General features: G+C 54.2%; 9 protein-coding genes across 9 annotated transcripts; 6 read left to right on the top strand and 3 right to left on the bottom strand.

Moving 5' to 3' along the window:
* Positions 1-202: 202 nt before the first annotated feature.
* N7498_004531 (uncharacterized protein) lies at positions 203-3,022 on the top strand (the record flags this gene model as incomplete). Its single annotated transcript, XM_058451593.1, has 1 exon — positions 203-3,022. One exon carries the CDS (start codon positions 203-205, stop codon positions 3,020-3,022), a length of 2,820 nt encoding a protein of 939 aa, XP_058308131.1.
* Positions 3,023-3,517: 495 nt separating this feature from the next.
* Positions 3,518-4,184, top strand: N7498_004530 (uncharacterized protein; the record flags this gene model as incomplete). The annotated part of the gene is made up of 2 exons (XM_058451592.1): positions 3,518-3,532; positions 3,585-4,184. 2 exons carry the CDS (start codon positions 3,518-3,520, stop codon positions 4,182-4,184), a joined length of 615 nt encoding a protein of 204 aa, XP_058308130.1.
* Positions 4,185-4,743: 559 nt separating this feature from the next.
* N7498_004529 (putative aminotransferase) lies at positions 4,744-6,286 on the top strand (the record flags this gene model as incomplete). Its single annotated transcript, XM_058451591.1, has 7 exons — positions 4,744-4,825; positions 4,896-4,929; positions 4,984-5,113; positions 5,168-5,488; positions 5,540-5,617; positions 5,672-6,179; positions 6,231-6,286. 7 exons carry the CDS (start codon positions 4,744-4,746, stop codon positions 6,284-6,286), a joined length of 1,209 nt encoding a protein of 402 aa, XP_058308129.1.
* A 1,604-nt stretch (positions 6,287-7,890) lies between these two features.
* On the top strand, positions 7,891-9,969 carry N7498_004528 (putative G1/S-specific cyclin Pcl5; the record flags this gene model as incomplete). Its single annotated transcript, XM_058451590.1, has 2 exons — positions 7,891-8,299; positions 8,366-9,969. The coding sequence occupies 2 exons, from the start codon at positions 7,891-7,893 to the stop codon at positions 9,967-9,969; spliced, it is 2,013 nt and encodes a 670-aa protein (XP_058308128.1).
* A 745-nt stretch (positions 9,970-10,714) lies between these two features.
* On the top strand, positions 10,715-11,702 carry N7498_004527 (uncharacterized protein; the record flags this gene model as incomplete). The annotated part of the gene is made up of 2 exons (XM_058451589.1): positions 10,715-10,730; positions 10,837-11,702. The coding sequence occupies 2 exons, from the start codon at positions 10,715-10,717 to the stop codon at positions 11,700-11,702; spliced, it is 882 nt and encodes a 293-aa protein (XP_058308127.1).
* A 287-nt stretch (positions 11,703-11,989) lies between these two features.
* N7498_004526 (nucleobase cation symporter-1 family protein) lies at positions 11,990-13,794 on the top strand (the record flags this gene model as incomplete). The annotated part of the gene is made up of 3 exons (XM_058451588.1): positions 11,990-12,125; positions 12,204-12,844; positions 12,898-13,794. The coding sequence occupies 3 exons, from the start codon at positions 11,990-11,992 to the stop codon at positions 13,792-13,794; spliced, it is 1,674 nt and encodes a 557-aa protein (XP_058308126.1).
* A 435-nt stretch (positions 13,795-14,229) lies between these two features.
* N7498_004525 (IPI1/TEX10 family protein) lies at positions 14,230-15,446 on the bottom strand (the record flags this gene model as incomplete). Its single annotated transcript, XM_058451587.1, has 3 exons — positions 15,317-15,446; positions 15,192-15,264; positions 14,230-15,137 (listed from the first exon to the last, which is right to left on the bottom strand). Exons 1-3 carry the CDS (start codon positions 15,362-15,364, stop codon positions 14,230-14,232), a joined length of 1,029 nt encoding a protein of 342 aa, XP_058308125.1. The 5' UTR covers positions 15,365-15,446.
* A 2,313-nt stretch (positions 15,447-17,759) lies between these two features.
* N7498_004524 (uncharacterized protein) lies at positions 17,760-18,400 on the bottom strand (the record flags this gene model as incomplete). The annotated part of the gene is made up of 5 exons (XM_058451586.1): positions 17,760-17,869; positions 17,922-18,089; positions 18,151-18,261; positions 18,317-18,338; positions 18,386-18,400. 5 exons carry the CDS (start codon positions 18,398-18,400, stop codon positions 17,760-17,762), a joined length of 426 nt encoding a protein of 141 aa, XP_058308124.1.
* Positions 18,401-19,064: 664 nt separating this feature from the next.
* N7498_004523 (Nitrogen regulatory protein nrfA) lies at positions 19,065-21,753 on the bottom strand (the record flags this gene model as incomplete). The annotated part of the gene is made up of 2 exons (XM_058451585.1): positions 19,065-21,282; positions 21,362-21,753. 2 exons carry the CDS (start codon positions 21,751-21,753, stop codon positions 19,065-19,067), a joined length of 2,610 nt encoding a protein of 869 aa, XP_058308123.1.
* Between the last annotated feature and the right edge of the window lie 141 nt (positions 21,754-21,894).

Below are 21,894 nucleotides of genomic sequence, written 5' to 3'. Positions count from 1 at the left end.
CCTGACGTCGAGAACCAGCTCCTGCAGCTTCTGAGCCGCCGTCTCCAGACCCACATGAAACCCGCACTTGGTCGGATTGGAAAGCCGCCCATTTGATGTCCCTATGCAGTATTGGAATACAATACATGATAGTGCCGTCGCACCGAGTCCCATTGTTCCGACTTATCGGCCCGATCCCCCTCCCAAACGAAGGCATTCCAATATGCCCTCCCCGACCTCTGCTATGGCAGAGAGCCCCCAGCCTAGCGTCGGTAGTATCCCAAGGCCCCAGGCCCGCTCGGCAGGCATGGCAGAGAGGCCGGGGCGTAACGAGAGTTTGTCTGATCTAGTTCGATTTTTCCAGACCCAGAACATGCCCGCCCCGCCCGCTGTTACAAGCCCAGACAGTACAACTGCACTGCCGGTCGTTCAATCCCCGCCAAATGATCAGGTGGATAAAGAGCAATTGAAGCCTCTGCATCGCCGTCTGCTGAAATTCACCCAGCGTCAGAAGAAGGAGTTGTCATCGTCGCCAAAGTCTAAACAGGAAGAACAACAGCGACAGATCGAGGCCCTTCAGAGGGAAGGATATCTTATGTCGAGCTCTTCAAAATCTTCAAAACCTGCTTCGAGCTCGAGGTCGACAAGATCAAAGAACAGTGTCGATCGTTCTTCGATATCGAAATCCAAGAGGCACGATCTTGAAACAACTGGCCAGCCATGGTTGCAAAAGGAGAACAGGGGCGACAATCCGAAAGTTCCCGGTGACAACAAAGGTCGCCTGGCCTCCCTGGACCTGGGTGATTTCAATCCAATGGTTGACGTTGCCGTCTCACTGACATCGACGGACGACTCGTCACCACCGCCCTACCAACCATCTGCTTCGAATGCATCGCAAAGTCATCAAGGCCCTGCTTCCCAGTCGACTTCAGCACCGCCGCGGCCGAGCTCCTCGGCAGATTCTCATCCACCGAATTCTCATAAACCTGCATCTTCACTCGCCTCTACAGTCGACACTCAGAGTAGTGAGTCAGGAGATGGCTGCGCTCGCCGGCCTTCCAACTCTACCAATTCGAGCATTCGTGCCGTGGAGCGTGTGATCAAGCCCTCATCTGAGGCTCCTAGCAACCCCCCTGCGAGTGTCCCTACCATTGAGTCGTCAGATCAGTCTGTGAACAGTGAACCGAAACAAGGCCAAGACCCAGATCAACGAGTTCAATCCCCAGACCATCCTCCCAATCCGCCTCCGCCTGGAGCTCCCTCACAGCCCAGCTTGAAACTCTTTCCCGATGTTGGACCACGAGTCTCAAGCAAAAATGCATGGAGGCTTTCGGCAGTGCCTCGATATCAAACTCCCACGGGCAAGCCTTCGGCGACCAAAGATGCGCAGGCTGAGACACCTATTACCGTCAAACCTGCAGACAAGAAGCAGTCATCTGACAATCTATCGTCGGAATCCACAAAGGGTGAGGTGGAACCCTTCTGCTCTGGTGCTTTGGTGCCCCCGAAAGAGTCTACCGAATCAACAAACGAGCCAGTTTCTCAAGGCCAGAACAAGTCTCGGCCGCAATCACTGGCAATGGGAACCCTTAAAGCTTTCCCTCTTCCAGCACCTACCAGGCCTTTGCCATCCATTCCTGGTGCTAAACGTATCGCAAGTGCTCCTCTGGATGTTAAAGCCAACTCGAGTATCCGGGTCATGCGCTCAGGTTCAGGGCTCAGAATTATGAACTTGCAGCCTTCGCAACCTTCGCCTATTGCCGAAGACCCACGTGAGCCTGAGCCGCGCCCTGCAACCGTGCTCGGATATGCTGGTGAAGGAGATGCGGCGGCTGATCATGAAAGCTTGCTCTCACGCACATCACAAGAACGCCCCAACTCAACGGAGCCGGAACAGCCTACCCCCAGGCGGTGCGCATCTAGTACCCGTGTTCCTCGCATGCACGATCTCCATGAAAGCCCAACAGAACGCGATGATGACCAGAAAGCAGCAGAGGGGGTACCCGTTGCAGACTCTCCTGTTTTGGGAAAACAATTCACTCCCACAAAGCCTCAAGGAAAGCGTCACGTCTGCAAGGGTCTGCATATCAACTCCCGGGTTGACCAGAAGAACATTCCCTTTGGTCTGCCCTCTCCTCCTCCGACCGCATCTCTCCCAACAAATCCTCCCCTGGCCCCGGTTGAATACCCAGGAAGTCACCGCAACTTGACTGTTCCCAAGGGAGCTGCGGTTCCTTCTGCAAGAAGCCTGGATGCGCCTCTTGGTCAGACGTTCCATAGAGCCTCGATCATCTCCCGCAGCGACAGTTCTCGGAGCAGCCTCCGCCATGAGAGCATTCCAGAATCATACGAGCTCAATCACTGCGAGTCTCCTATCCCCTCATCGGACGACGAGGGCTTCGGCCCCGCATCCCGGACAGTGCGTGATCGACGTACTACTGAAAAATATTCCAAGTGCCAAGATCCAGTCCGCCGTGGCTTTGAGGCTGTCGATGCACGACCTAGCCATGGTCGACTTCGCTATCCCTATCCAGCCCGACCTTTGACACCGCAGGGTCGCAACAACCATAGTTTCGACAAGGCGGTATCACCCCAGTCCCAATATTCCCAATCAACACATCGCTCGCGAGAGTCTCAAAGCAGCTACCGCACTGAAGCGGGACGTGGCCGCGCCTCAAACTTCCTCGAGGATCGAGTTGCCAACCTTGAACGCCAAAATCAAATCCTCCAGGCTGCTCTTATGGCAGCACTCAATGCCGGGGCCGTCAAGAACCATATGTCTGACCTGCCCGACGCTTCCCTATCCCCCATGTTTCCCGCCGCAAGCATGGGAAATCCCTACCAGAACCGATTCAACTACCGCCCAGAAAGCTGGGTCAGTTCTCCCCGCAGCAGTGAGTACAGTGGGTTTGAAACCCCAAGCTCGTTGCGTGACAGACGGGCCGATGTCCGCCAGCTTGACAACATGATCGAGGACATCGAGTCCGGCTGGCTGTCTGACAAGTCGAGTCTTAGCGGGGCTCGCATGGCTCACCGCCGCTGATACTCAGATATTCCTTCTTTCATGACCCGTCACGATCTTTTTTTAGCCCTCACGACCACTTACCTTTCTTTCTCTGTTGATAATTTTGTGTATTTACCAATCCATTCGACGATACCAATTTTGTTTCGTATTTACTGAACCTTGAATCTGAACATTTCTCTTCTGCTCTTCAATAATTGTCCAAAAATTCCATAACACTTCACACCAGTTGAACACCTCTTCCACATTATTTTGACGATATCTCCAAACGAGTATAAAATCGGAGGGCCGTCGGGTCCATGTGATCCGCTTAGTCACCACTGTTTTGGTCTCGGAGCTTCAGTCGATTGCAAAGACCTAATATCTTGTCTGAAGAACAGGTGCACCGTTACTCGAGTGCTATTGAAGAAAAGTAGAGGCTGTCGATCACTGCCATGAGTTGCAGGCCCTGTTAAGTCATCTCTTTCCGACTCGTCCACCGCTCTCCTTTTGCAACTTCACCACCCCCGCAAAACAATGGCGAACCCTTCAGTGAGCTGGACCGTCCCTCTTCGATTGCGATTCATTTCTGACAGATTAAAAGCAGCGCACACCGCAGGTGCCCCAACATGTCACCGCACTTCTCTCCCACCTCACCTCCCGCCCGGGAGTCCAATCCACCCTGATCCTCTCCCGCAAAGACGGATCTATCATCCAAAGCACCGGAATGCTCGCGATCCAAGAGACCGCAACCCCGCAAAAGACACCACTGGCACCAACCGCAGCCGACCAGAATCCGCTCGCCCAATCTTCCGACTCATCCCCTGCCTCGCCCGCCGCCCACTCCCCCTCCACATACCTGCCATCGCAAGCAGAAACTCTGGCCGCGCACATTTTCGCGTACGTCTCCAGTGCTTCCGCTCTGGGCATCTCGCTCTCAAAGCCTATCACCCAGACCGGTGAGGGACCCAATGCGACGGCGTTGAACGGGTACGGGACATATGGAAACGGCACGAGGACTCCACAAGAAGACCAGGATGCAGACACGGGAGACCGTGATGAGGAGGACGAAGTGAAATTACTACGTATGCGTACGCGGAAACATGAGATCGTCGTCGTGCCGGATCGGAAGTACTTGCTCTGTGTTGTGCATGATGCCGCGTATGCGAGTACTGGGGCTGGGGCTGCTACTCGCACACGGTAATCGGATATGGATTTTCTCCTTTTGTGCTGTTGCGACGGTGTCCCTTGGTTTGTTTTCGGGTCTTGTGTCTCATTTTTATTTCTGTACATGGGCTTTGGCTTGGTTTTCACATAACATATACCCGATCGAAGCAAGAGCTAATTTGCCTAATGGCCTTTTCCGCGTGTGTAGTCTCTTTTTCAATCGTACATATTCTAGATCCATGGATATGACAGTGCGATTTATGGTGTTGGTTAGTTGGTTATGCTCAACAAAACAAGGTTGAGTGTAGCATGTGCGCAAAACCTTCCAAGATTGAAAGCTGGCGGCCATTTTCAGCTACAGATTTTCAGAACGCGATAGATCCTAAAGCTTAATGTTTCTCACCTGGGCAGGTGGATCTGGCCCTTGACAGACCGGATTCCGGCTGATGGTAATGTAACCATGAGGAGCTGTGCGGCCGGAGCAAGTCCGTTATCAAACCAGATCCACTACCCCTCTCCCTCCCCGAGGGGAAGTGTATTTCTATCGTTTCTCATTGTTCGTTTATCCCAAGTGATACTTCGCATTTACTATCAGGATGGCCCCAACATTTGACGTGGCAGCTGCCCGCGCCCAGTTTCCAGCTCTGCAGCAGGAGCAGGTCTTCATGGACAATGCAGGTGAGTGGCATTTCCGGGCATATTTTTCATTCTGCCAGTTGATATGAATCAGCCACTGATACATATCCAGGAGGGAGTCAGGTTCTGCGAAGCGTGGCAGATTCGTAGGATTTTACATTGTTATAGAGAAGGGAATATTGACTGACGTTCATGTGTAGTATCCGCTCCTACTTGTTGAACACTAACGTCCAGCTCGGTGCCACGTATAAGGTCTCCCAAGCTTCAACCACGGCATACGCAGAGGCATACAAGGTTGCTGCTGGTTTTATCAATGCTCGACCGGAGGAGGTAATCTACACTTTGAGTTGGTGAAGCTATGAAAAGCAGCTAACGCTTATCCAGATCAGTATTGGTGTTTCGACCACCCAGCTCCTGCACAATCTCTCCACGGCCCTCAAGCTCCAGGCTGGTGATGAGTTGATCCTATCCAAGCTGAACCACGAAGCAAACACGGCTCCCTGGGTGCGGGTTGCAGAGCGTCTGGGCTTGACGATCAAGTGGTGGACTGCTTTGGACCCCAAGAACCCCGTCTGCGATGAGGCTCAGCTAAATGCTTTGCTCTCGAATAAGACAAGACTAGTCACTTGTCCCCATGCTTCGAACATCACTGGAACCATCAGTCCGATCCGTGAAATTGCAGATGCCGTTCATGCGTATCCTAGGGTAAGTCGCTCCAGTATTTGAATCTACAGAATCCTGACGTCTGATCTATAGGCACTACTCTGTGTGGACGGAGTGGCCTTCGCACCACACCGACAGGTTGACGTGCAAGCTCTCGGAGTCGACTTCTACGTAAGATTCTGTCCTAAGCTCCGATGAGGCCCCCGGCTCACGCCCCATTTTCAGGCCTTCTCCTGGTACAAAGTCTACGGCCCACATCTGGCGCAGCTATACGCCTCGCAGCGCATTCACGACCAGGTTCAGTCACTTGCCCACTTTTTCAAACCCACCAACACACTAGACCTGAAGCTCAACCTGGCATCAGCCAACTACGAGCTTATCCAGAGCATTCCGGCCGTGGTGGAGTACTTTGGCGCCGAGCCCGACAAAACCTGGAGCGAGATGGCGGCCCACGAGGAGCGGCTGCAGGAGATTCTACTGGACTTCTTGACTGCAAATGACCGCATCGCCATCATTGGCGAGCCCTCGTCCATCAAAGATCTGCGCGTGCCAGTCATTAGCTTCACGGTTCGTGGCGTCGGTAGTCAGCAGCTAGTTGAAGCGGTCGAGAGCCGGTCTGCCTACGGGTTCCGCAGTGGCCACATGTACAGTCACCGGTTGCTAGCGGAAGTCTGCGGCTTGGCAGATGTGGAGGATGGTGTGGTGCGGGTTAGCTTCCTGCACTATAACACTGGTATGTGCTTTTTGCGATGAGGCTCTTGGATTCAGACTAATTAGGCAACAGAGGCCGAGGTTGAGGGGCTGGTGAAGGTGCTGGGCGAGGTGCTTGATTCGCTGTAGATATTTTTCGTTCGGTCTCTCGATGTGCGTATACAAGAAGTCTTGGAAGAGGCTCCAGGAGCCTGTTTGTGTGAGTCATTGGTGGTCATTCGGATGGGTTTCCCGGTATATATTTTGCCTCTTTATCGTAAGCTTGAGACCGATATATAGAACCACACAGTAGTACATTTACCCCCGAACGATATCCGAAGAAATCCACCGAGATATGTAGCAGAAAGACAGAGCCGTAGACCCGTAGATATCCGTGGATCTATCTAGACATGCTTCCAGGACTTCCAGGACTATAGATAAGTACGAGGACCAGGAAGGAATAGTGAAGATGGATAAACCAACGCTAGCGATGTGGTAATAATAATAATAAGCGCCCGCTATCGGCCTCCCCAGCACCATGTGGATGGCATCCACCGCAGGGCTCTGCAGGGAACGCAAGCTTGTCCGGGGCTGCATGTCTACCTTACAACCTTACCTAGAGATTTTAGGGCAGTATTTTGTCCACCCAACCAGTATAGACATCGTTTAAAATTCACTTGGAAAGTTCACAGTGCCCGACACAGAACGCAGGCATCCTCAAGCAGCAACGCCGATCGGAGGCAGCACCAATAAGGGTAGATGTGATAGTGGGCCCCTGCTCAACAAGCGCGGCGTCATTGGACCGGGCGAGAACAGCGTGGCAACGCTACCGAAACGGGTGAGTCAAGGAAAAGGGTGTTAGGCAACATAGTCTCCAGGAGAGAGTCCATGGTGACCTAGGTATAGTTATGATTATTATTGTAATAAGCGTAATCATAGTCACTATCATCATCATCGCCATCATCCACGATCATATGGTAGTTGGTAGTGTTGTGATACTGCAGTGACTCACCGTACCACGGCTGCATTCGGGATTTTCACCCCATCTTCAGTTCAACTCTGCGCCTCCCTTTCAATCCCGCCACCCTCTTTGCCACAGTGTGACTCCCCTCCCTATCTTAGTCAAATGTCCCTTACGAGTCATACGTGGTGAGCCTAAAAACCTCTTCTTCTTGTCCCTGATTTCTCTACCTGACTCCCACCCCCCACTCCTCTTTTACCCGACCATCGCCTCTTCGCCTCCTCCGCCCCCATTTCCTGCCTAGTACTTCAACGACTGCCTTGTCACAAGTCCTCTTGTGTCTATGGTTCGTTGAGTGCCTTGAGATCCTCTCTCCGACTCATCTTACTTCAAAATGTATACTGCGTCTTCTATCCCGATCGCCCGTGTTGCCGCTATCGACCTCCGCTTCGTCACCGCTGGCTCCGTCTAAAGTCTCGTTCAGAGTCATCTTCGTCCCGGTGTTCATATAGCCCAACACTGGTGTGATCGGTTCATTGTCTTTTCGCCTTCGCCTTCCCCTTCATCTATTACCTTTTTATCCCGGCGGACTTCCAACTCCGCTCCCTCATACTCTAATAATATCTTTTGGTGTCAACCTGGCGCTTTTCAACTTCTAGGCTTTGCCGTCGCCTGCGCTCCAAGACGGCTTCTGTCTCCTCGGCCTTCGTTCCCGGTTCCCTGCTTAACGGTTTCTTGACACTACGGTTCAAATCGGACCATTCCCTTTTTCGGTCGCGCTTGAGATATTTCGATGAATCCTTCCGCGCCTCCGGATATGTCGGGGATGGACGTCTTGGGTTTGCAACTTTCAAACCCAAGCCAAGCTAAACATCCCTATGCCTCCTCCATTTCCTCATCCGCCTCCTCTTCGTCCTCTTCCGTCTTCTCCCTTGATGCGCAAAGTTCCATCTCGTCCACGGCCACAAACCCGGTCGATGTGATTTGGGAGAATGACGTGGACGGGCAGTTGGCCGGAAGAAACGTAACTTGCCCTCGTGCCTTCAAGGGTCTTCCCAAGGCCGATGGCTCGGTGCCCTCCGAGCTGCGTATGCATCCTCGTCGCACCAACAGCTCCGCTGCCAACGGTCCCGCCGCCCGCCCTCCGCCATGTCTGCTCCGGCAGTCCGAGCGGAAGGTGAACTTCGTCGATAACCTCGTCGGTAAGTCGTGCCGGATACTCTTTTTCTAACTTTCTCCGGCTGAACACACTCTTTTCCCCCCCAAAGATACGGCGTCGCAGATCGTTGAAAATATCTGGCCGCTGTCGGCCGCGGCATCCCGCAGCGATGCCGCGACCGGGTCAAAAGGGGTTCTTCCCCTGCGGACGTTCATTCAGGAAACGCTCCGTCGCTCGCGCACCAGCTATAGTACTTTGCAGGTCGCTTTATACTATTTGATCAAGGTCAAGCCGCATGTGCCCGCCCACGACTTGACCAAGGAACAGCCTCGGGATCAGTCGATGATGCGGGCTATGCAGTGCGGTCGTCGTATGTTTTTGGCCGCGCTGATCCTGGCCTCTAAGTATTTGCAAGACCGCAACTACTCTGCCCGTGCCTGGAGCAAGATTTCGGGCCTAAATACGCTGGAGATCAACCAAAATGAGTTGATGTTCCTCCAGGCGGTTGGTTGGCGGCTTCACATCTCCGAAGCGACCTTCCAGCGATGGACCGACCTGGTTCTCAAGCTGACCCCGGGTGCCGGTGGGCCCCCGGTTAGCGAGGGCCAGTGCTGGCGTACCGTCCTGCCTCGTCTGACTCCGGAGCTGGATACCGTCGACCCAGAGCCGATGACCCCGGTCTCGGCCATGGGCTGCATGGATCTCGGTCTCTCCGAATCTCCATCGCCGCGCAGTGCTTCCGGCAACGAGTCTATCCGTTCCTCTTCCCGCGAGCAGACTCCGACTTGCGCTCGGAGCCTGTCCCGGACTATGGAGCCGACTCCGCGTATGGAGTACACCAACCCGCCGATGCCCGCTATCCCGCGCCCCCAGATGCTCCCCACGCCCCAGATGACCCCTCAGTCGCATGTCGGCCCTACTCCTGCTGCGAGTATGGCTCCATGTGGTCCCCGCCGCCCCTCCATCGGTACGGCCATGTCGCAGGTCCAGAACTTGGGTATGGCGCGCTCGACTCTCGATCAGCGCCCGCCTCTCTCGTTCTACCCTCGGCATAACTCGTACGATGGTTACCCGGCTGCGGTTCGTCGGTCTTCTCTGGCTCGTTCGACGTCGTCGGCCTCGTCTCCGGACTCGATGGTGTCGGATGTGTCGACTCTTTCGTCCCGTTCCTCGCGGTCCTCCTCGGTCTCCTCGAACGCCTCTGGCACGGGTGCCTCGGCCCCGTCTCGCCTGGCTGTCAAGGCCACCCTGCGCTGCACTAGTAACTCGCTCAAGGAGAGCCGTAAGACCCTGGCTATTGCCTCTCCGATTGATGAGAGTGCTTTGGTTGATCTGTATAGCTCCCCTGATGCGTACTCCGGTACGGTGGGCTCTGCCCCGGACCTGTCCACCTTTTCGCTGGATTCGAGTCTGAGCGAAGCTGCCCAGAGCCTGTGCGCGCTATCGGGCGCAACCCCCGAACGGCGCCAGACTCGCAAACGCGGACGTACCGGTTCGGACGACCTGCTCCTCCAGTCCCACGTTCGCCATATGATCGACGCCGGTGCCTCGGGTGATTCCTCGGTGCTTCCTGACGGTCGCCTGGCGAAATCTTTCCTGGTCCGTGATGGATCCGCGGTCTCAGGACCTGCCGGCATGAAGCGGGCCTGCTGCGGCAGCGAGGCACGCAAGGTCGCTCTGAACCCGAGCATGCGCGCAAACATCTTGAATTAAGCGATGCGTCACGGATTCTTCCGTTCTGGTGATGTCTAGAAAAAGCGCGTCTTTTCTGTTCCCCGGATTATGATTCCCTCCCCCTTTTGGCGTACCGAACCCGGGTTGTCCTTGCCTCTGTACATACCCCTTTCGGACCCCGGGCGTCTCGGTCGCCGTGCGAGTTTGAAACAAAAGCTTCGCAAGTGTACGATGTACGTGGTTTCCCTCGTCATCTCTTTCTTTTCTTTTTTTTTTGTTGCACACGGAGTGTGATGGGCATGGGACGGGCTTGTTTATTTACCTCCTTCTGGGGACTTGTTGATCTGTACACTTCATCCCTCGGCGCTCTGGCGCCACGAGTGGAGATCTGGCGGCGTCCGGAATGCGTACGTTCGCATCGCGGATAGTCCAATAGTACAGTTCTTGATCTGAGATTTCTCTTCGTGTAGCTCCGGTTGATGAGTAGATGCTGTTCCAAGCGAGTTCTGGATGACTTCGAGGTCACAGTATCGTAAGGCACCGTCCTTGTCTACGTCTCAAACTTCAAAGGTCGGACAAGCCAAAGGATGTTTTTCTACTCTATGTAGCCTATGCGTTTCTACGGATCATTCTGCCCGATCGGCGAAGGATTGGAAGGAAACATTTGGACTATGGAAGTCACTGGCTCAAGAACACTAACTACGGACGACCTCCTTTTCAGACAGATCAAAGCGGATACCAAATAGAAAATACCACGCCACCGCGGTTGCATGATCGAATCTCCATGAAATCCCCGGCAAGTGAGCGTGCGACCGAGCTGAGCATCGGGTGGTGCCATCAGATAAGATCCGGCAACACAACCGGGAATCTCCGCACGCCCCGCTTTCTTTCGTTTTTAACCTTGAGAGCTTGCTCTACCATCTGCTTGCAAGCTGCTTGCTGTTTTGAACATGCTGCCACAGACCGTTCTTACCGGGCTACTTGCTCTGTGCTCCGTTTCCCTCACCTCTGCCTGGGTGATTCCGCAGTCGGTGCTGGGCAACGATGCCAACCCTCCGGACTCGTCCTCTGTGGACGAAGATGCCCTCGCCCGCCCATCCTGGTTCACCTCAGCCCTGATGGCCCGCCGTATGCTGGCTCTGTCTTCCTCCGGCGTGATCGCGACCGTCTTCCCCGATTCAATCCCACCCTCTGCACGCACCCCGTCTACGGTCGCGGGTCTCCCCATCGGTCTGCGCGAGTACATCGCCGACTGTGACGGCTCTCTGCCGGACGAACTGTCTCACGGTGGGAACGGTGACCCCACCATCCTTGCCCTGCGCGTCGCTACTACGTTCAAAAATATCGGCGCCGGTTCAAACCTCAGTCTCGAGGTGGACTGGTGGGACCATCTGGCCGATGCAGGGCCCGTCTATCCCGGACTGCCTGACAGCCCGGCTGCCCTGCCGCGGATCACCCTGTTCGGATACCTTGAAACGCTCCCCGAGCTGTCCGATTCCGCGTCTGCAACCCTGGAGAAATGCTTTCTGAGGTCTCATCCGGATGCCAAAGCCTGGCTTCCTGGAGTTCCCGGCGCGCCGCATGCAAGCTTCTGGGCTCGTCTGGTGGTCACGCAGGCCTACTGGATCGGCGGATTTGGAGATGTGCAACAGATCGGCTGGATGAACGTGACAGAGTGGAAGGGAATCCGACGCCGAAGCAGTTTGGACGGCGTCGGCGATGGCCGCGGATGGGAGGACGTGCGACTGCCTGGAGAAAAGGGAAAGCAGTGATATGCAATCCGTGAGTCTGAAGGACGGGGAGTTTTGACCTTTTGGCCTAGCCGATGCATACAGTCAAGGGTTCTTGCGATGCTCATTCGTTCGTTGCGTTATCTACGCTTTGGCTGCAGGGATGCGCTTATCATCTTATCTCGACTCATTGACGTCCCTAGTAATCACCTAAATCCTTAAATCCTTAAATCCTTAAATCCCCTCTGCTCGGAACGACACTCGTTATACTCTTTATTCTCTTCTACTGTAGAACCTTGGAACCTCGGGACCTTGGAACCTCATTCCCGATGCGCCTCTCCCGGCCCCGACTCCGCGTCTCGCAGGCCCGATCGGCATTTGCAGAAGGCAATGCACGATGGACGAACCGAGATCTGGATCCGATACCGCTATATGCACGTAAATGGGGGGTCTGGAGTTTAGTAGGTAGGTGTGGCGGGTGCGCCTTACGCACTATGCATGGAAACCACCTCCCGCTGTATACCTCGCGCTGACCATCCCTAGCATACTGGATCTCGGATGCTTTCAACGCAGCAACATGGCAATTCGCCAGCAGTATCATCGCCGTCGGACTGAGCTATCGCGAGGCAATCGCCATCGTGGCCGTCTCCTTCTTCATCATGTCTTTCGTTATCGCCGGTAATGGCGCCGTCGGGGCCATCTATCACGTCCCTTTCCCCGTCATCGCCCGTGCGAGTTGGGGCTTCTGGGGTTCATATATTGCTATCGTCTCGCGTGTGATCCTGGCCGTCTTCTGGTTTGCTATTCAAAATGTGAACGGGGGCAATGCCGTGCGTGTCATGATCGGTGCCATCTGGCCGAGCTACTTGACGCTGCCGAATGACATTCCCGAGTCGCAGGGCATCACGACCAACGGCATGGTCGGCTTTCTGATCTTTTGGATCGTGCAGTTCCCCTTTTTGTGCATACATCCGAACAAGCTGCGCTGGTTGTTCGCGGTCAAGTCTGTCCTCGTGCCGATTGCTTGGATTGCCATGTTGATCTGGGCCTTTGTGGCCGAAAAAGACGGAGGAGGCATTTTTGCCCAGCAGACAGCGACTGTCTCCGGATCAACGTACAGCTGGCTGTTCTTGGCCAATATGACATCGGTTCTGGGCAACTACGCCACTCTGAGCGTGAACCAGGTAAGATAGCGTGGCCGTAACCCTTATACTCATGCAAACCTGACCATCCATAGTCTGATTTCTCTCGTTACTCTCGCGTCAACCCTCGCTGGCAACTCCTCTACATTCCAATGCTGCCCATCATCTTCACCTTCATCTCCTTCATCGGCATCGCTGCCTCGTCCGCTGGCCAATCTCACTACAAACTCGCCTCCATTCCATGGGACCCCACCGTCCTGATCAGCTACTGGCCCAACCGCGCCTGTCGCTTCTTTGGCGCTGCCTCGTTTGCACTGGCATCTCTGGGCGTGAACATCTCGGCCAATTCACTGTCTGCCGCAAACGACTTTACCGCGCTGGCACCCCGAGTCATCAATATTCGTCGTGGTCAGATCCTCTGCGCGTTGCTGTCGTGGTGTCTCGCGCCGTGGAAGATCCTTGAATCGGCCGGTAACTTTTTGACTTTCATGTCGGCCTATGCCATCTTCCTGGGCCCCATCGCTGCCATTATGCTGTTTGATTTCTGGGTCGTCAATAAGCGAAAGTATGATACCCTTGCGCTGTACCAGCCCTGGAACCCCATTTATCGCTATGCCTGCGCCATCCCCGGACTCCCGGGCAAAGTAGCGTCTGGATTCAACTGGCGAGCCCTGGTGGCTTTCCTCGTGGGCGTCGCGCCCAATTTGCCGGGACTGATCAATGCCGTGAACCCGCAGATTGACGTCGGCACGGGTGTCCATCCGTATCAGTTCGGCTGGCTGCTCGGCTTTTTCGCCACTGCCGGTGTCTATCTGGGACTGTCGTACTGGTTCCCCGCGCAAGAAACCCAAATCGAGCGTGCCGTTCTCCCCGATGAAATCTACGAGAGAGGTGCGGTGGTTGAGGGTGTGGAAACGGACAGTTCCGATCAAGTGCAGGTCGCTAGAGACGAGAAGTCGCCGACTGGGTTGGCTTCAGAGAAGAACATGTAGACTGCATATGAATGCGCTTGGAAATTTCTCGAGGATATTTATAGTCTTTTGAATTTGGAGCAGTCCGAGGCTGCTAAGCTGTACGTGCTTTATACATTGTTGTCAACCCCCAAAAAACTCGACGTGGCCAACTGAAATAGAGGATTTCGCTTATTATCGTCAAGCTCAAGCTTGCGATAGTAGCCGGTTTGCGCCCATGTTGATTGCCGTTACTTCATGCGTAGCTGCCGTATTCTTTCGCTTGTAGGGTAATGGGATTGCTCTTGTAGACTTGGCCGCGAAATGCACCCTCTTCGTGCTTCCGTAGGCGAACTATTTGCCTGAATGTGTCCGAGCTTGTGGTTCTGTTTCGTAAACCTTCATTAAAGAGGCTTGCGTACCCCGACCCGGCAAAGATATGTCGGATATAATCGTGAGATATTAGAAAGATTGCCTTCACGGCCCCGGCCCATATGCAAGAGCCTCTTTCAGCACTTTGCTCACGCCGGACGATGCACGACCCAGCTCTCCGCCCTCCTCTCTCGCACTCTTGAGTCCACGGTCAATAGCCGGTAAGAAGCGGGTCGAAAACACTCGATACCGATCCTCGCGGGTTTCGTACATTTCGCCTTCCTCATCGCGCGGTTGTCCAAACAGGTTGAGATAAGCGTACGGTGCCGATGACTCGGTGATCATGTGGTGTCCCATCTGGTGGAGAGGAAAGGGTGAGGAAGACTGCTCGTCATGATCTGACGAGTCCCCTCCAGAGCCACTTGGCTGTCCAATTCCCGCATCCAGGAACTCTGCCAGTGCCCCCAACACCTTCACCATAGGCTTGCCCTGGCTGCCGGACTTGCCGAATGAAGCCCGGTTCGATGACCACCGTGATGACTCCTCTGTATGCCATCCCAGTACAGACAGGAAGCAGTTCATCGTCTTGACCCACCCGCCCGCACTGGAAACCACATTCTCGCCAGCTGCCTCGACCATCCAGGATAAGATCTCCACTGCGGACACGCGAATGTCCGCCGCAAGATGTGTCATACCGGCGCGCACGTACGGAAGAAGCTGTCCGACATGGTCCTCTATGTCGTTGCGCGGCAATGTCCGGAGGAGCTTAAGGAGCTGTATGCGCACGTTGTTGTTCGCGTCGAGGATGAGCGGAAGCAGGCCCGGGAGTATTACGCTCACCGGTTGCGGGAGAGGCGAGTTTACGGGTCGCGAGGCGATGGATGTTGTCAAGTGGGCGAGCGAGTCGCGCCGTTGGCTGTCGGATTTGGATGAGAGAAGGGAGAGGAAGTGTGTGAATTGGCTATTGGAGGTTGGTGCGGCGATATGGAGGGATTGTTGGTTGAGAGTGATTGCTTCCGGCTGTCAGAATCTTCGTCAAGGCGAGACTAGAAAGCAGAGGTGCATACCCTTGGATCGGAAGCTGGTGTCCGTGAAGTTCTCCGGCTTGGCCTTGGCCTTGCCGACCTTGAGCTTGGGTTTCTGCGCGAATTAGTGAGTGTGCTCGCTGCATGAGAAGATCAATTGTCCCTACCTGGAAGTCCTTCTGCTTTTCCTTCTTTCTCTTGGCGCTGGATCCCATGGTTGCGGTTGATGTTGTCGAGTTGAAGCTGCGCCGCTTTTTTTTCTAGATGATTATCCACACGTGATGCCGATAACAGCCTGCATAATCGGGTGTCAATATTGCCCGAAAGGGAAATGCGTATAACGTAATCGGTAAGCGAGTGGTCCATGTAAGCGAGCGGTCCACCTACCCATTTTTTCGCGTCTGGACGCGACCGTCTATCTTCAACCACCAACCATGCCACCAAAATGCACCGAATCCTCTCGAAATTCAGCCCATCAAGAGGGCAGGCTTTTATTAGCTATACAGGCTATAAAAAACCAAGAAATCAGCTCTATACGTGACGCAGTACGTCGTTTTGACGTGCCTAAAACTACGCTTCTCCGTCGACTACGCGGCACTACAAATCGCGCTGAATCTCGCGCCAATGGGCATAAATTGACCCAAATCGAAGAGGAAACGCTCACTAAGCGTATTACCTCAATGGATGACCGTGGTGGTGCGCCTAGGCCTTCGACAGTGAGAGAAATGGCTAATTTACTACTCGCGAGGCGTGGAACTACACCAATCGAGATAGTTGGTGAAAAATGGGTCTATAACTTTATCAAACGCACTCCTATGCTTCGAGCACGTTTTTCACGTCGATACGACTATAAGCGAGCACTACAGGAGGACCCAAGGGTTATTCAGCAGTGGTTTAATACTATATAAGCTACTATTCAGCAGTACGGTATCCTATCGGAGGATATCTACAACTTCGACGAGACAGGCTTCGCTATGGGTCTTACTGCGATAGCTAAGGTTATTACTCGGTCAGAATACTACGGTCGGAGATTAGTTTTACAGCCAGGAAACCGGGAGTGGGTTACTACAATCGAATCAATTAGTGCTTCTAGGTGGGTGCTTCCACCTACGATTATCTTTAAGGGCAAGCTATACAACCAAGCGTGGTTTAAAGGCCTTCCAGGAGACTGGCGCTTCGAGGTTAGCCTAAACGGATGGACAACAGACGAGATTGGCCTTCGGTGGCTAGAAAAGCTCTTTATTCCAGCTACAACTAGTTATACGATCGGTCAATATCGACTACTAGTCCTCGACGGCCACGGAAGCCATTTGACAGCTCAATTCGACCAGCTTTGCCTAGAAAACAACATAATTCCGGTCTATATACCAGCGCATAGCTCGCATCTTTTACAGCCGCTTGATATTGGTTGTTTTGCAGTCTTAAAGCGCTCATACGGAAGCTTAGTTGATCAGAAAATGCGGCTTGGCATTAACTATATCGACAAGCTTGATTTCCTCGCAGCATACCCACAAGCTCGCGCAGATATATTTAAGACTGACACTATCAAAAACAGCTTCGCAGCAGCTATTTTAGTGCCTTTTGACCCCGACCGTGTGCTTTCAAAGCTTAATATACAGCTTAATACGCCTACACCCCCAGGAAGCCGCCCAGGCAGTCAATCAAGCAATTTTACACCAAAAACACCAGCCAACGTCACCGAATTGCTTAAACAAGTATCCTCAATCAAAGCCTTCCTAAAACAAAGATCAAATAGCCCGCCAACACCATCAAAAACTGCGTTAAACCAGCTTATCAAAGGCTGCCAGATTGCTATACAAAACGGCATATTACTTGAGCAAGAAAACCGGGATTTACGTGCTGCAAACGCAGTGGTGAAGCAAAAGCGCGCTCGTGTTAATAGGTATATAGCCTATAATGCTGGAATATCAGTTCAGGAGGCTACACAGGCTCCTGAGCCTATTCCAGAGCCTCCAGCACCAGAACTAGCAATACCAGCAGCATCAGCGCAGGCAGTTCTACCAGCACCAGCACTAGCGCGACGACGTTTACCAACCTGTGGAAAATGCAGACAGATAGGGCATAAGGCAAATGCTTGTCCGGTTAGATAGTTTATTTAATATAAAGGCGTTTTGGTTTAAAATAAGCAGTTTAAAATTATAGAGGGCGGGTGGGTGGACCGCTCGCTTACATGGACCACTTGCTTACCGATTACGTTAGTTCGCGTGCCATCGTCTAATTGTTTGATGGCCAGACCTTCAGAAAATATCGATCTATACCTTTGTCGAAATACACCTACGTCCCATCCGGCTTGACCTGAACACAGGTCCGAATTACAATTACAACGGTTACTGGATGTACTGCTATTGGAGTATCCATTGCGAATCCATCTATACTAGACCTATAGTATAGTTAACGCCCATTGGAATAGAATTGAATGCACTATTGCTATGAGCTGCATGAACGGAAGGCTTATGCACGTGGGGTCACCGCGATCGCACATTCCCCGTTGGAATCCCGAGTTCCCGAGTTTCGCTGATGCCTCCTCCATATTCCATATTCCCATACTGTTATAACTTCAATCAACGGCATGCGTGCCAATTGGGGCAGTTATAGGAATCCCTTCAGGGGGCGGTCTTCTTTGGGCATTGTATGATTCCGCGTCAGACTGAAAATACTATCCTTAAACTGATCCCCAAAGTTGGTTGATGTAGAACTAACTAGATCCTGTTTCGATATCAGCTCCATTCGGGATCCAAAGCAGCAACTTACCACGCGAACTCCCTCCCAATGCCTTGGCCACCACTTCATGCGCTTTTTCCAACATCGATTTCCCTTGATCTTCATCTTCCCGGGATGGTTGTGGACTGACCTCGCCAAATCGATCTCGCATAGTGGTAGGTGTATCTGACATGCGCCGAGAAGTAGTTTGGGTTTCCCCTACAAGCATACATGGAAATTATTGAGCCTCATGCCTACATACTCTAGAAATAGTACATACCAGGCTGGAAGCGATTCATCATCCTCTCACGAGATTTGCTGGCGGTCTCGGGGCTGCGAGAAGCGAAGGTATCGGGGTGTCTAACGTCCGGCTGGATGGGGTCCGACACTTCTGTCGAGGGGTCAGGTCTCGGAGAATGAACAAGTTACCTATGAATGGAACATACCGTCGGTATTTGCACTGTCGCCCTATAGCAACGTATTAGCTATGCCTCGGCTGAGGGATTAGGACATACTGCTGAGCCGGACATGTTCAAATGCCTAGATGGTTCAAGATGATACTATCGCTAGAAGACCTAAATTTGGGCAGAATCAAGCCGAATATAAAGAACCCGTGATAGATCCGAGCGTTTGTCGAGTGACGTACATAGATCTTGCCATCGCTAGAACCAACAATCGAGGGACGGTGGAGGCGGGCCTGATGTCACCCCGCTTGTCTCACCGTGATGTCAAGGGTTGAAGTATACGAAACGTTGGAAGCCAAGCTAACAAGGAAACAGGACCGGCAATGTCATAAAAATCGTATTCAAATTCAAGTCTAATAGGGAAACACATCAAGGTCTGCTCAGCAGCGCAAGGAAAGTAAAGAGGAAAAGTAAAATAAAATCAGGAAATCAGACAAGAGATGCGCACTTCTGCCTGGCCCCGAGCTGACTAGAACAAACAACAACAGAAAACACAGCCCGGGGTCCGAGACAGACGCGATTGTATCAATCAAATCAGATCATCAAGCACACGTAACATATCAGGGGGAAAAAAGGAGGAAAAAGGAAAAAGGCATGAAGCATGGGACGACAAAGCCACGCGAGACCACCAGCAAGGGGGCATTAATCGTGTAATGGATGAAATTAGTGGAATAGTGGCCAACTTCATCATCTCGAGAAACATCAACAGAATCAGAAAAGGCGAGCCCGACTACAGACTCATGGTGAGCCATTCCCACTCCTGGCTCGCACCTTGACCACCCGCAATACTGTGGTTGGCTGGGTTCGCTGCTGCGGGTGGCATCGCTGGCGCCAAAGGTACCACCTTGGATCGACCGGAGGGCACGCTCGTCTTTGGGCTGTCATCAATGTCCAGATCGGACCCGAATGGGGCCCTCTCCAAACGACGCTGGCGGCGAGGTGCCACCTGGACACCGGCCCGAGCATGAGAAACTCCGGCCGGGGGCCCGGCCTTTGGCGGAGCGGCTGCGATGGGCACCACGCCGGATTTGCTGGACGCAGCAATCGCAGGTGGTGACTCGGAGGCGGTACCGCCGGGGGCGCGCGAGACGCCCGCACTGGTTGGGGCCTGCACAACGGAGTTTTTGCGAGAAGATTTCTTGGACGAGCGAGAGGTGCCGACGACGAGACTGTTGGCACTACTCCGGTTGCGTTTCTTGATAACGTCGGTCTTCAGGGACAGCGGCCGAACGACGCCGTGAAGCTTCAGGAACAGACCACATGCATTGCACAGGGGCTGGCCTTCGGGGTTGCGTCGCCAGAGAGGGGTGGTCTGGGTGAAGCAGTTGGTGCATGTGGTCGGCCCGGCATTGGGGTCTCCGTTCTTAGAACCGCCGGGACTGGCCGGCCTAGAGGGCACAGCACTGCTGAGGCCAGATTCAGGCGGCGTGCTGGGAGATGGGTGGTTAGTCGACGGGCCACTGGTCGTGCCGCTGATGTGCTGCCGCAGTAGCCCTGGGGCGTTGGGAGTGGAGGCCGTACGAGCAATCTTCTGCCGACGAGGATCCAGCTCTCGGTTACGCACATCGCTGACGGAGGCGGCCGAGCCATGGCCACGACCGAGGCTTCCATTGTGGTGCCACTCGGGCGGGCCATCCATCATATCGGTCGAGCCGATGGTGACATGCTTGCGATGCTGACCGTTGAAACCCGGCAACGACTGAACCGATCCCGGGAAGCCGGTATCCCAGGTCAAACCGGCATTCAGGTCACCGGTGTCATCCAGTGACGCAAAGTCGTGGGGCATGGCGATTCCGCCGCGTTCAAACTGGTTGCCGTCATCGTCGTCGTTATCTGAATCACCGCCGAATGTGAACATGCCGCTGCTCGGCGCCGTCGTGGAAAACTCGCCGGCGCCAAGGACCTGGGAGGGATCCACATGCTGGGGCCCTGGCAATGAGAAGGCGGACGAGTGCATGGTGCTCGGTGGGCCGGTGACGGCACCGTTGGATTGCAAGTCGCCGTTGGTATTATAGATGTGGCGGGGCTGCAGGGATGCCGACAGGTTTGACTGACGATGTTGAATGTAGTTAGGAATGCGGCGCTGTGAGTGGGATTCCGCCGAGGGCGCATCCGAAAAGAACATCGACTGTTCTCCCTCGTAAATGGGCTGAGGGGTCGAAACGGTCGACTGATACCCTGACGGGGGCGGCGAGAAGAATTCGGTGGAGTTGAGGGATGAAGCCATCGGAGTCTGAGCGTAGAGATTGGAGAAAGGGTTGCTGGCCGCCATGGGCGAATCGGAAGGAGAGAAGGCGAAGTGCTGCTGGTATGGACCAGCCGAACTGATGCCGGATTCATCGCCCACCCCAAACGTGTCGATACCATAGGGAAGACCCGAGCCTGTGGGGTGATGCTGGTGACGACGGGGCCCCACGGTGCCGTTCCCCGGCACGGCAAAGGCCGAGGGCGGGTGGTCTAAAGAGTAATCAGGCAAGGCGGCCGACAACTCCGAGTGCTGCGACAACATGGCGTTGGATACGGGCGGCACCTGAGGCGATGCCTCGGCGGGACGCTTGCGACCGGGAACTCCGAGACCGTTGAAGAACTGACGCTCGTCGACGCTCGTCTTGCGTACTCGACGGGGTACGTAGCCAAACTCGCTGTTCTTGCGCTGCTCCTGCGCCGGATGCGGGAATGATGCGGCGACGTTCGAGTCGGCCATCGGATGGTCCTTGCGCGCTTTGATGGGGATACCGGTCGGTGTCGCGGTAAAGTGACGGTCGACATGGGGGTAAGAGGAATAGTCGCCGGGGGAGTCAAAGGGGACAATGTAGTCATCCAGGTTCATGAGGTCGTGGGTCGCATCGTGGTTCATGTTGGTCGAGTTCGATGCCTTGTCGGACAGATGCAATTGCGCGATGCCGCTCGGGGTGGGACTGAGGGTATCTTGCTGGGATTGCGACGACCTGCAGGCCAAGACATGAGCTGGCTGCTATTTTTCGGAGGGAGGGATGGAAGGAATGGAATGTATGGAAGAACACCTACCTGGCCTGCTGTTGCTGCTGCTGCTGCTGCTGCTGCTGCTCCCGTTCTTTGCGTCTCAAGCTCATAGCCATCATCCGCCAGGTCAAATTCTCCATACGCTCTTGGTTGGGTAACTGGGACTTGGTGCGAGTGTAGAGCCTCCAAATCTGCGCAGCGAGCGGATCCTGTTTCTGCAGCAATTCGGGACTTTCGCCACCGCGCGCGGCGCCGGTTTTCCACTCCGGGAAGATGGGATCCTGGAGCATGCCGTCCTGTGCGGCGGAGTTGGTGGGACTGAACGGGGAGCCGAAGGAGAAGTCATCGGACATCATGTGCGAGTCGATGTCAATGTCGGGGAAAGGCAGTCCGGACGGTCGGGCCCCCGCATGCCCTCCGTGATGGATTCCCTCCATGGCGGAAGAGAGGGAAGACAGAGGGGAGATAAAGAAACGTAGACAAGGGTTTCAACGGAAGCGTCCAAATTGGAATATCCCCGTACCCGCCGTAGACGAGATCCCGTGAATGGAATCCGAGCGAGAGGCGATTGGTAGGAT

The sequence above is a fragment of the Penicillium cinerascens genome (genome assembly GCF_028974065.1).
Source record: "Penicillium cinerascens strain IBT 15544 chromosome Unknown contig_5_segment0_segment0, whole genome shotgun sequence".
NCBI lineage: Eukaryota > Fungi > Ascomycota > Eurotiomycetes > Eurotiales > Aspergillaceae > Penicillium > Penicillium cinerascens.
This window is presented reverse-complemented; position numbering and strand designations above follow the sequence as displayed.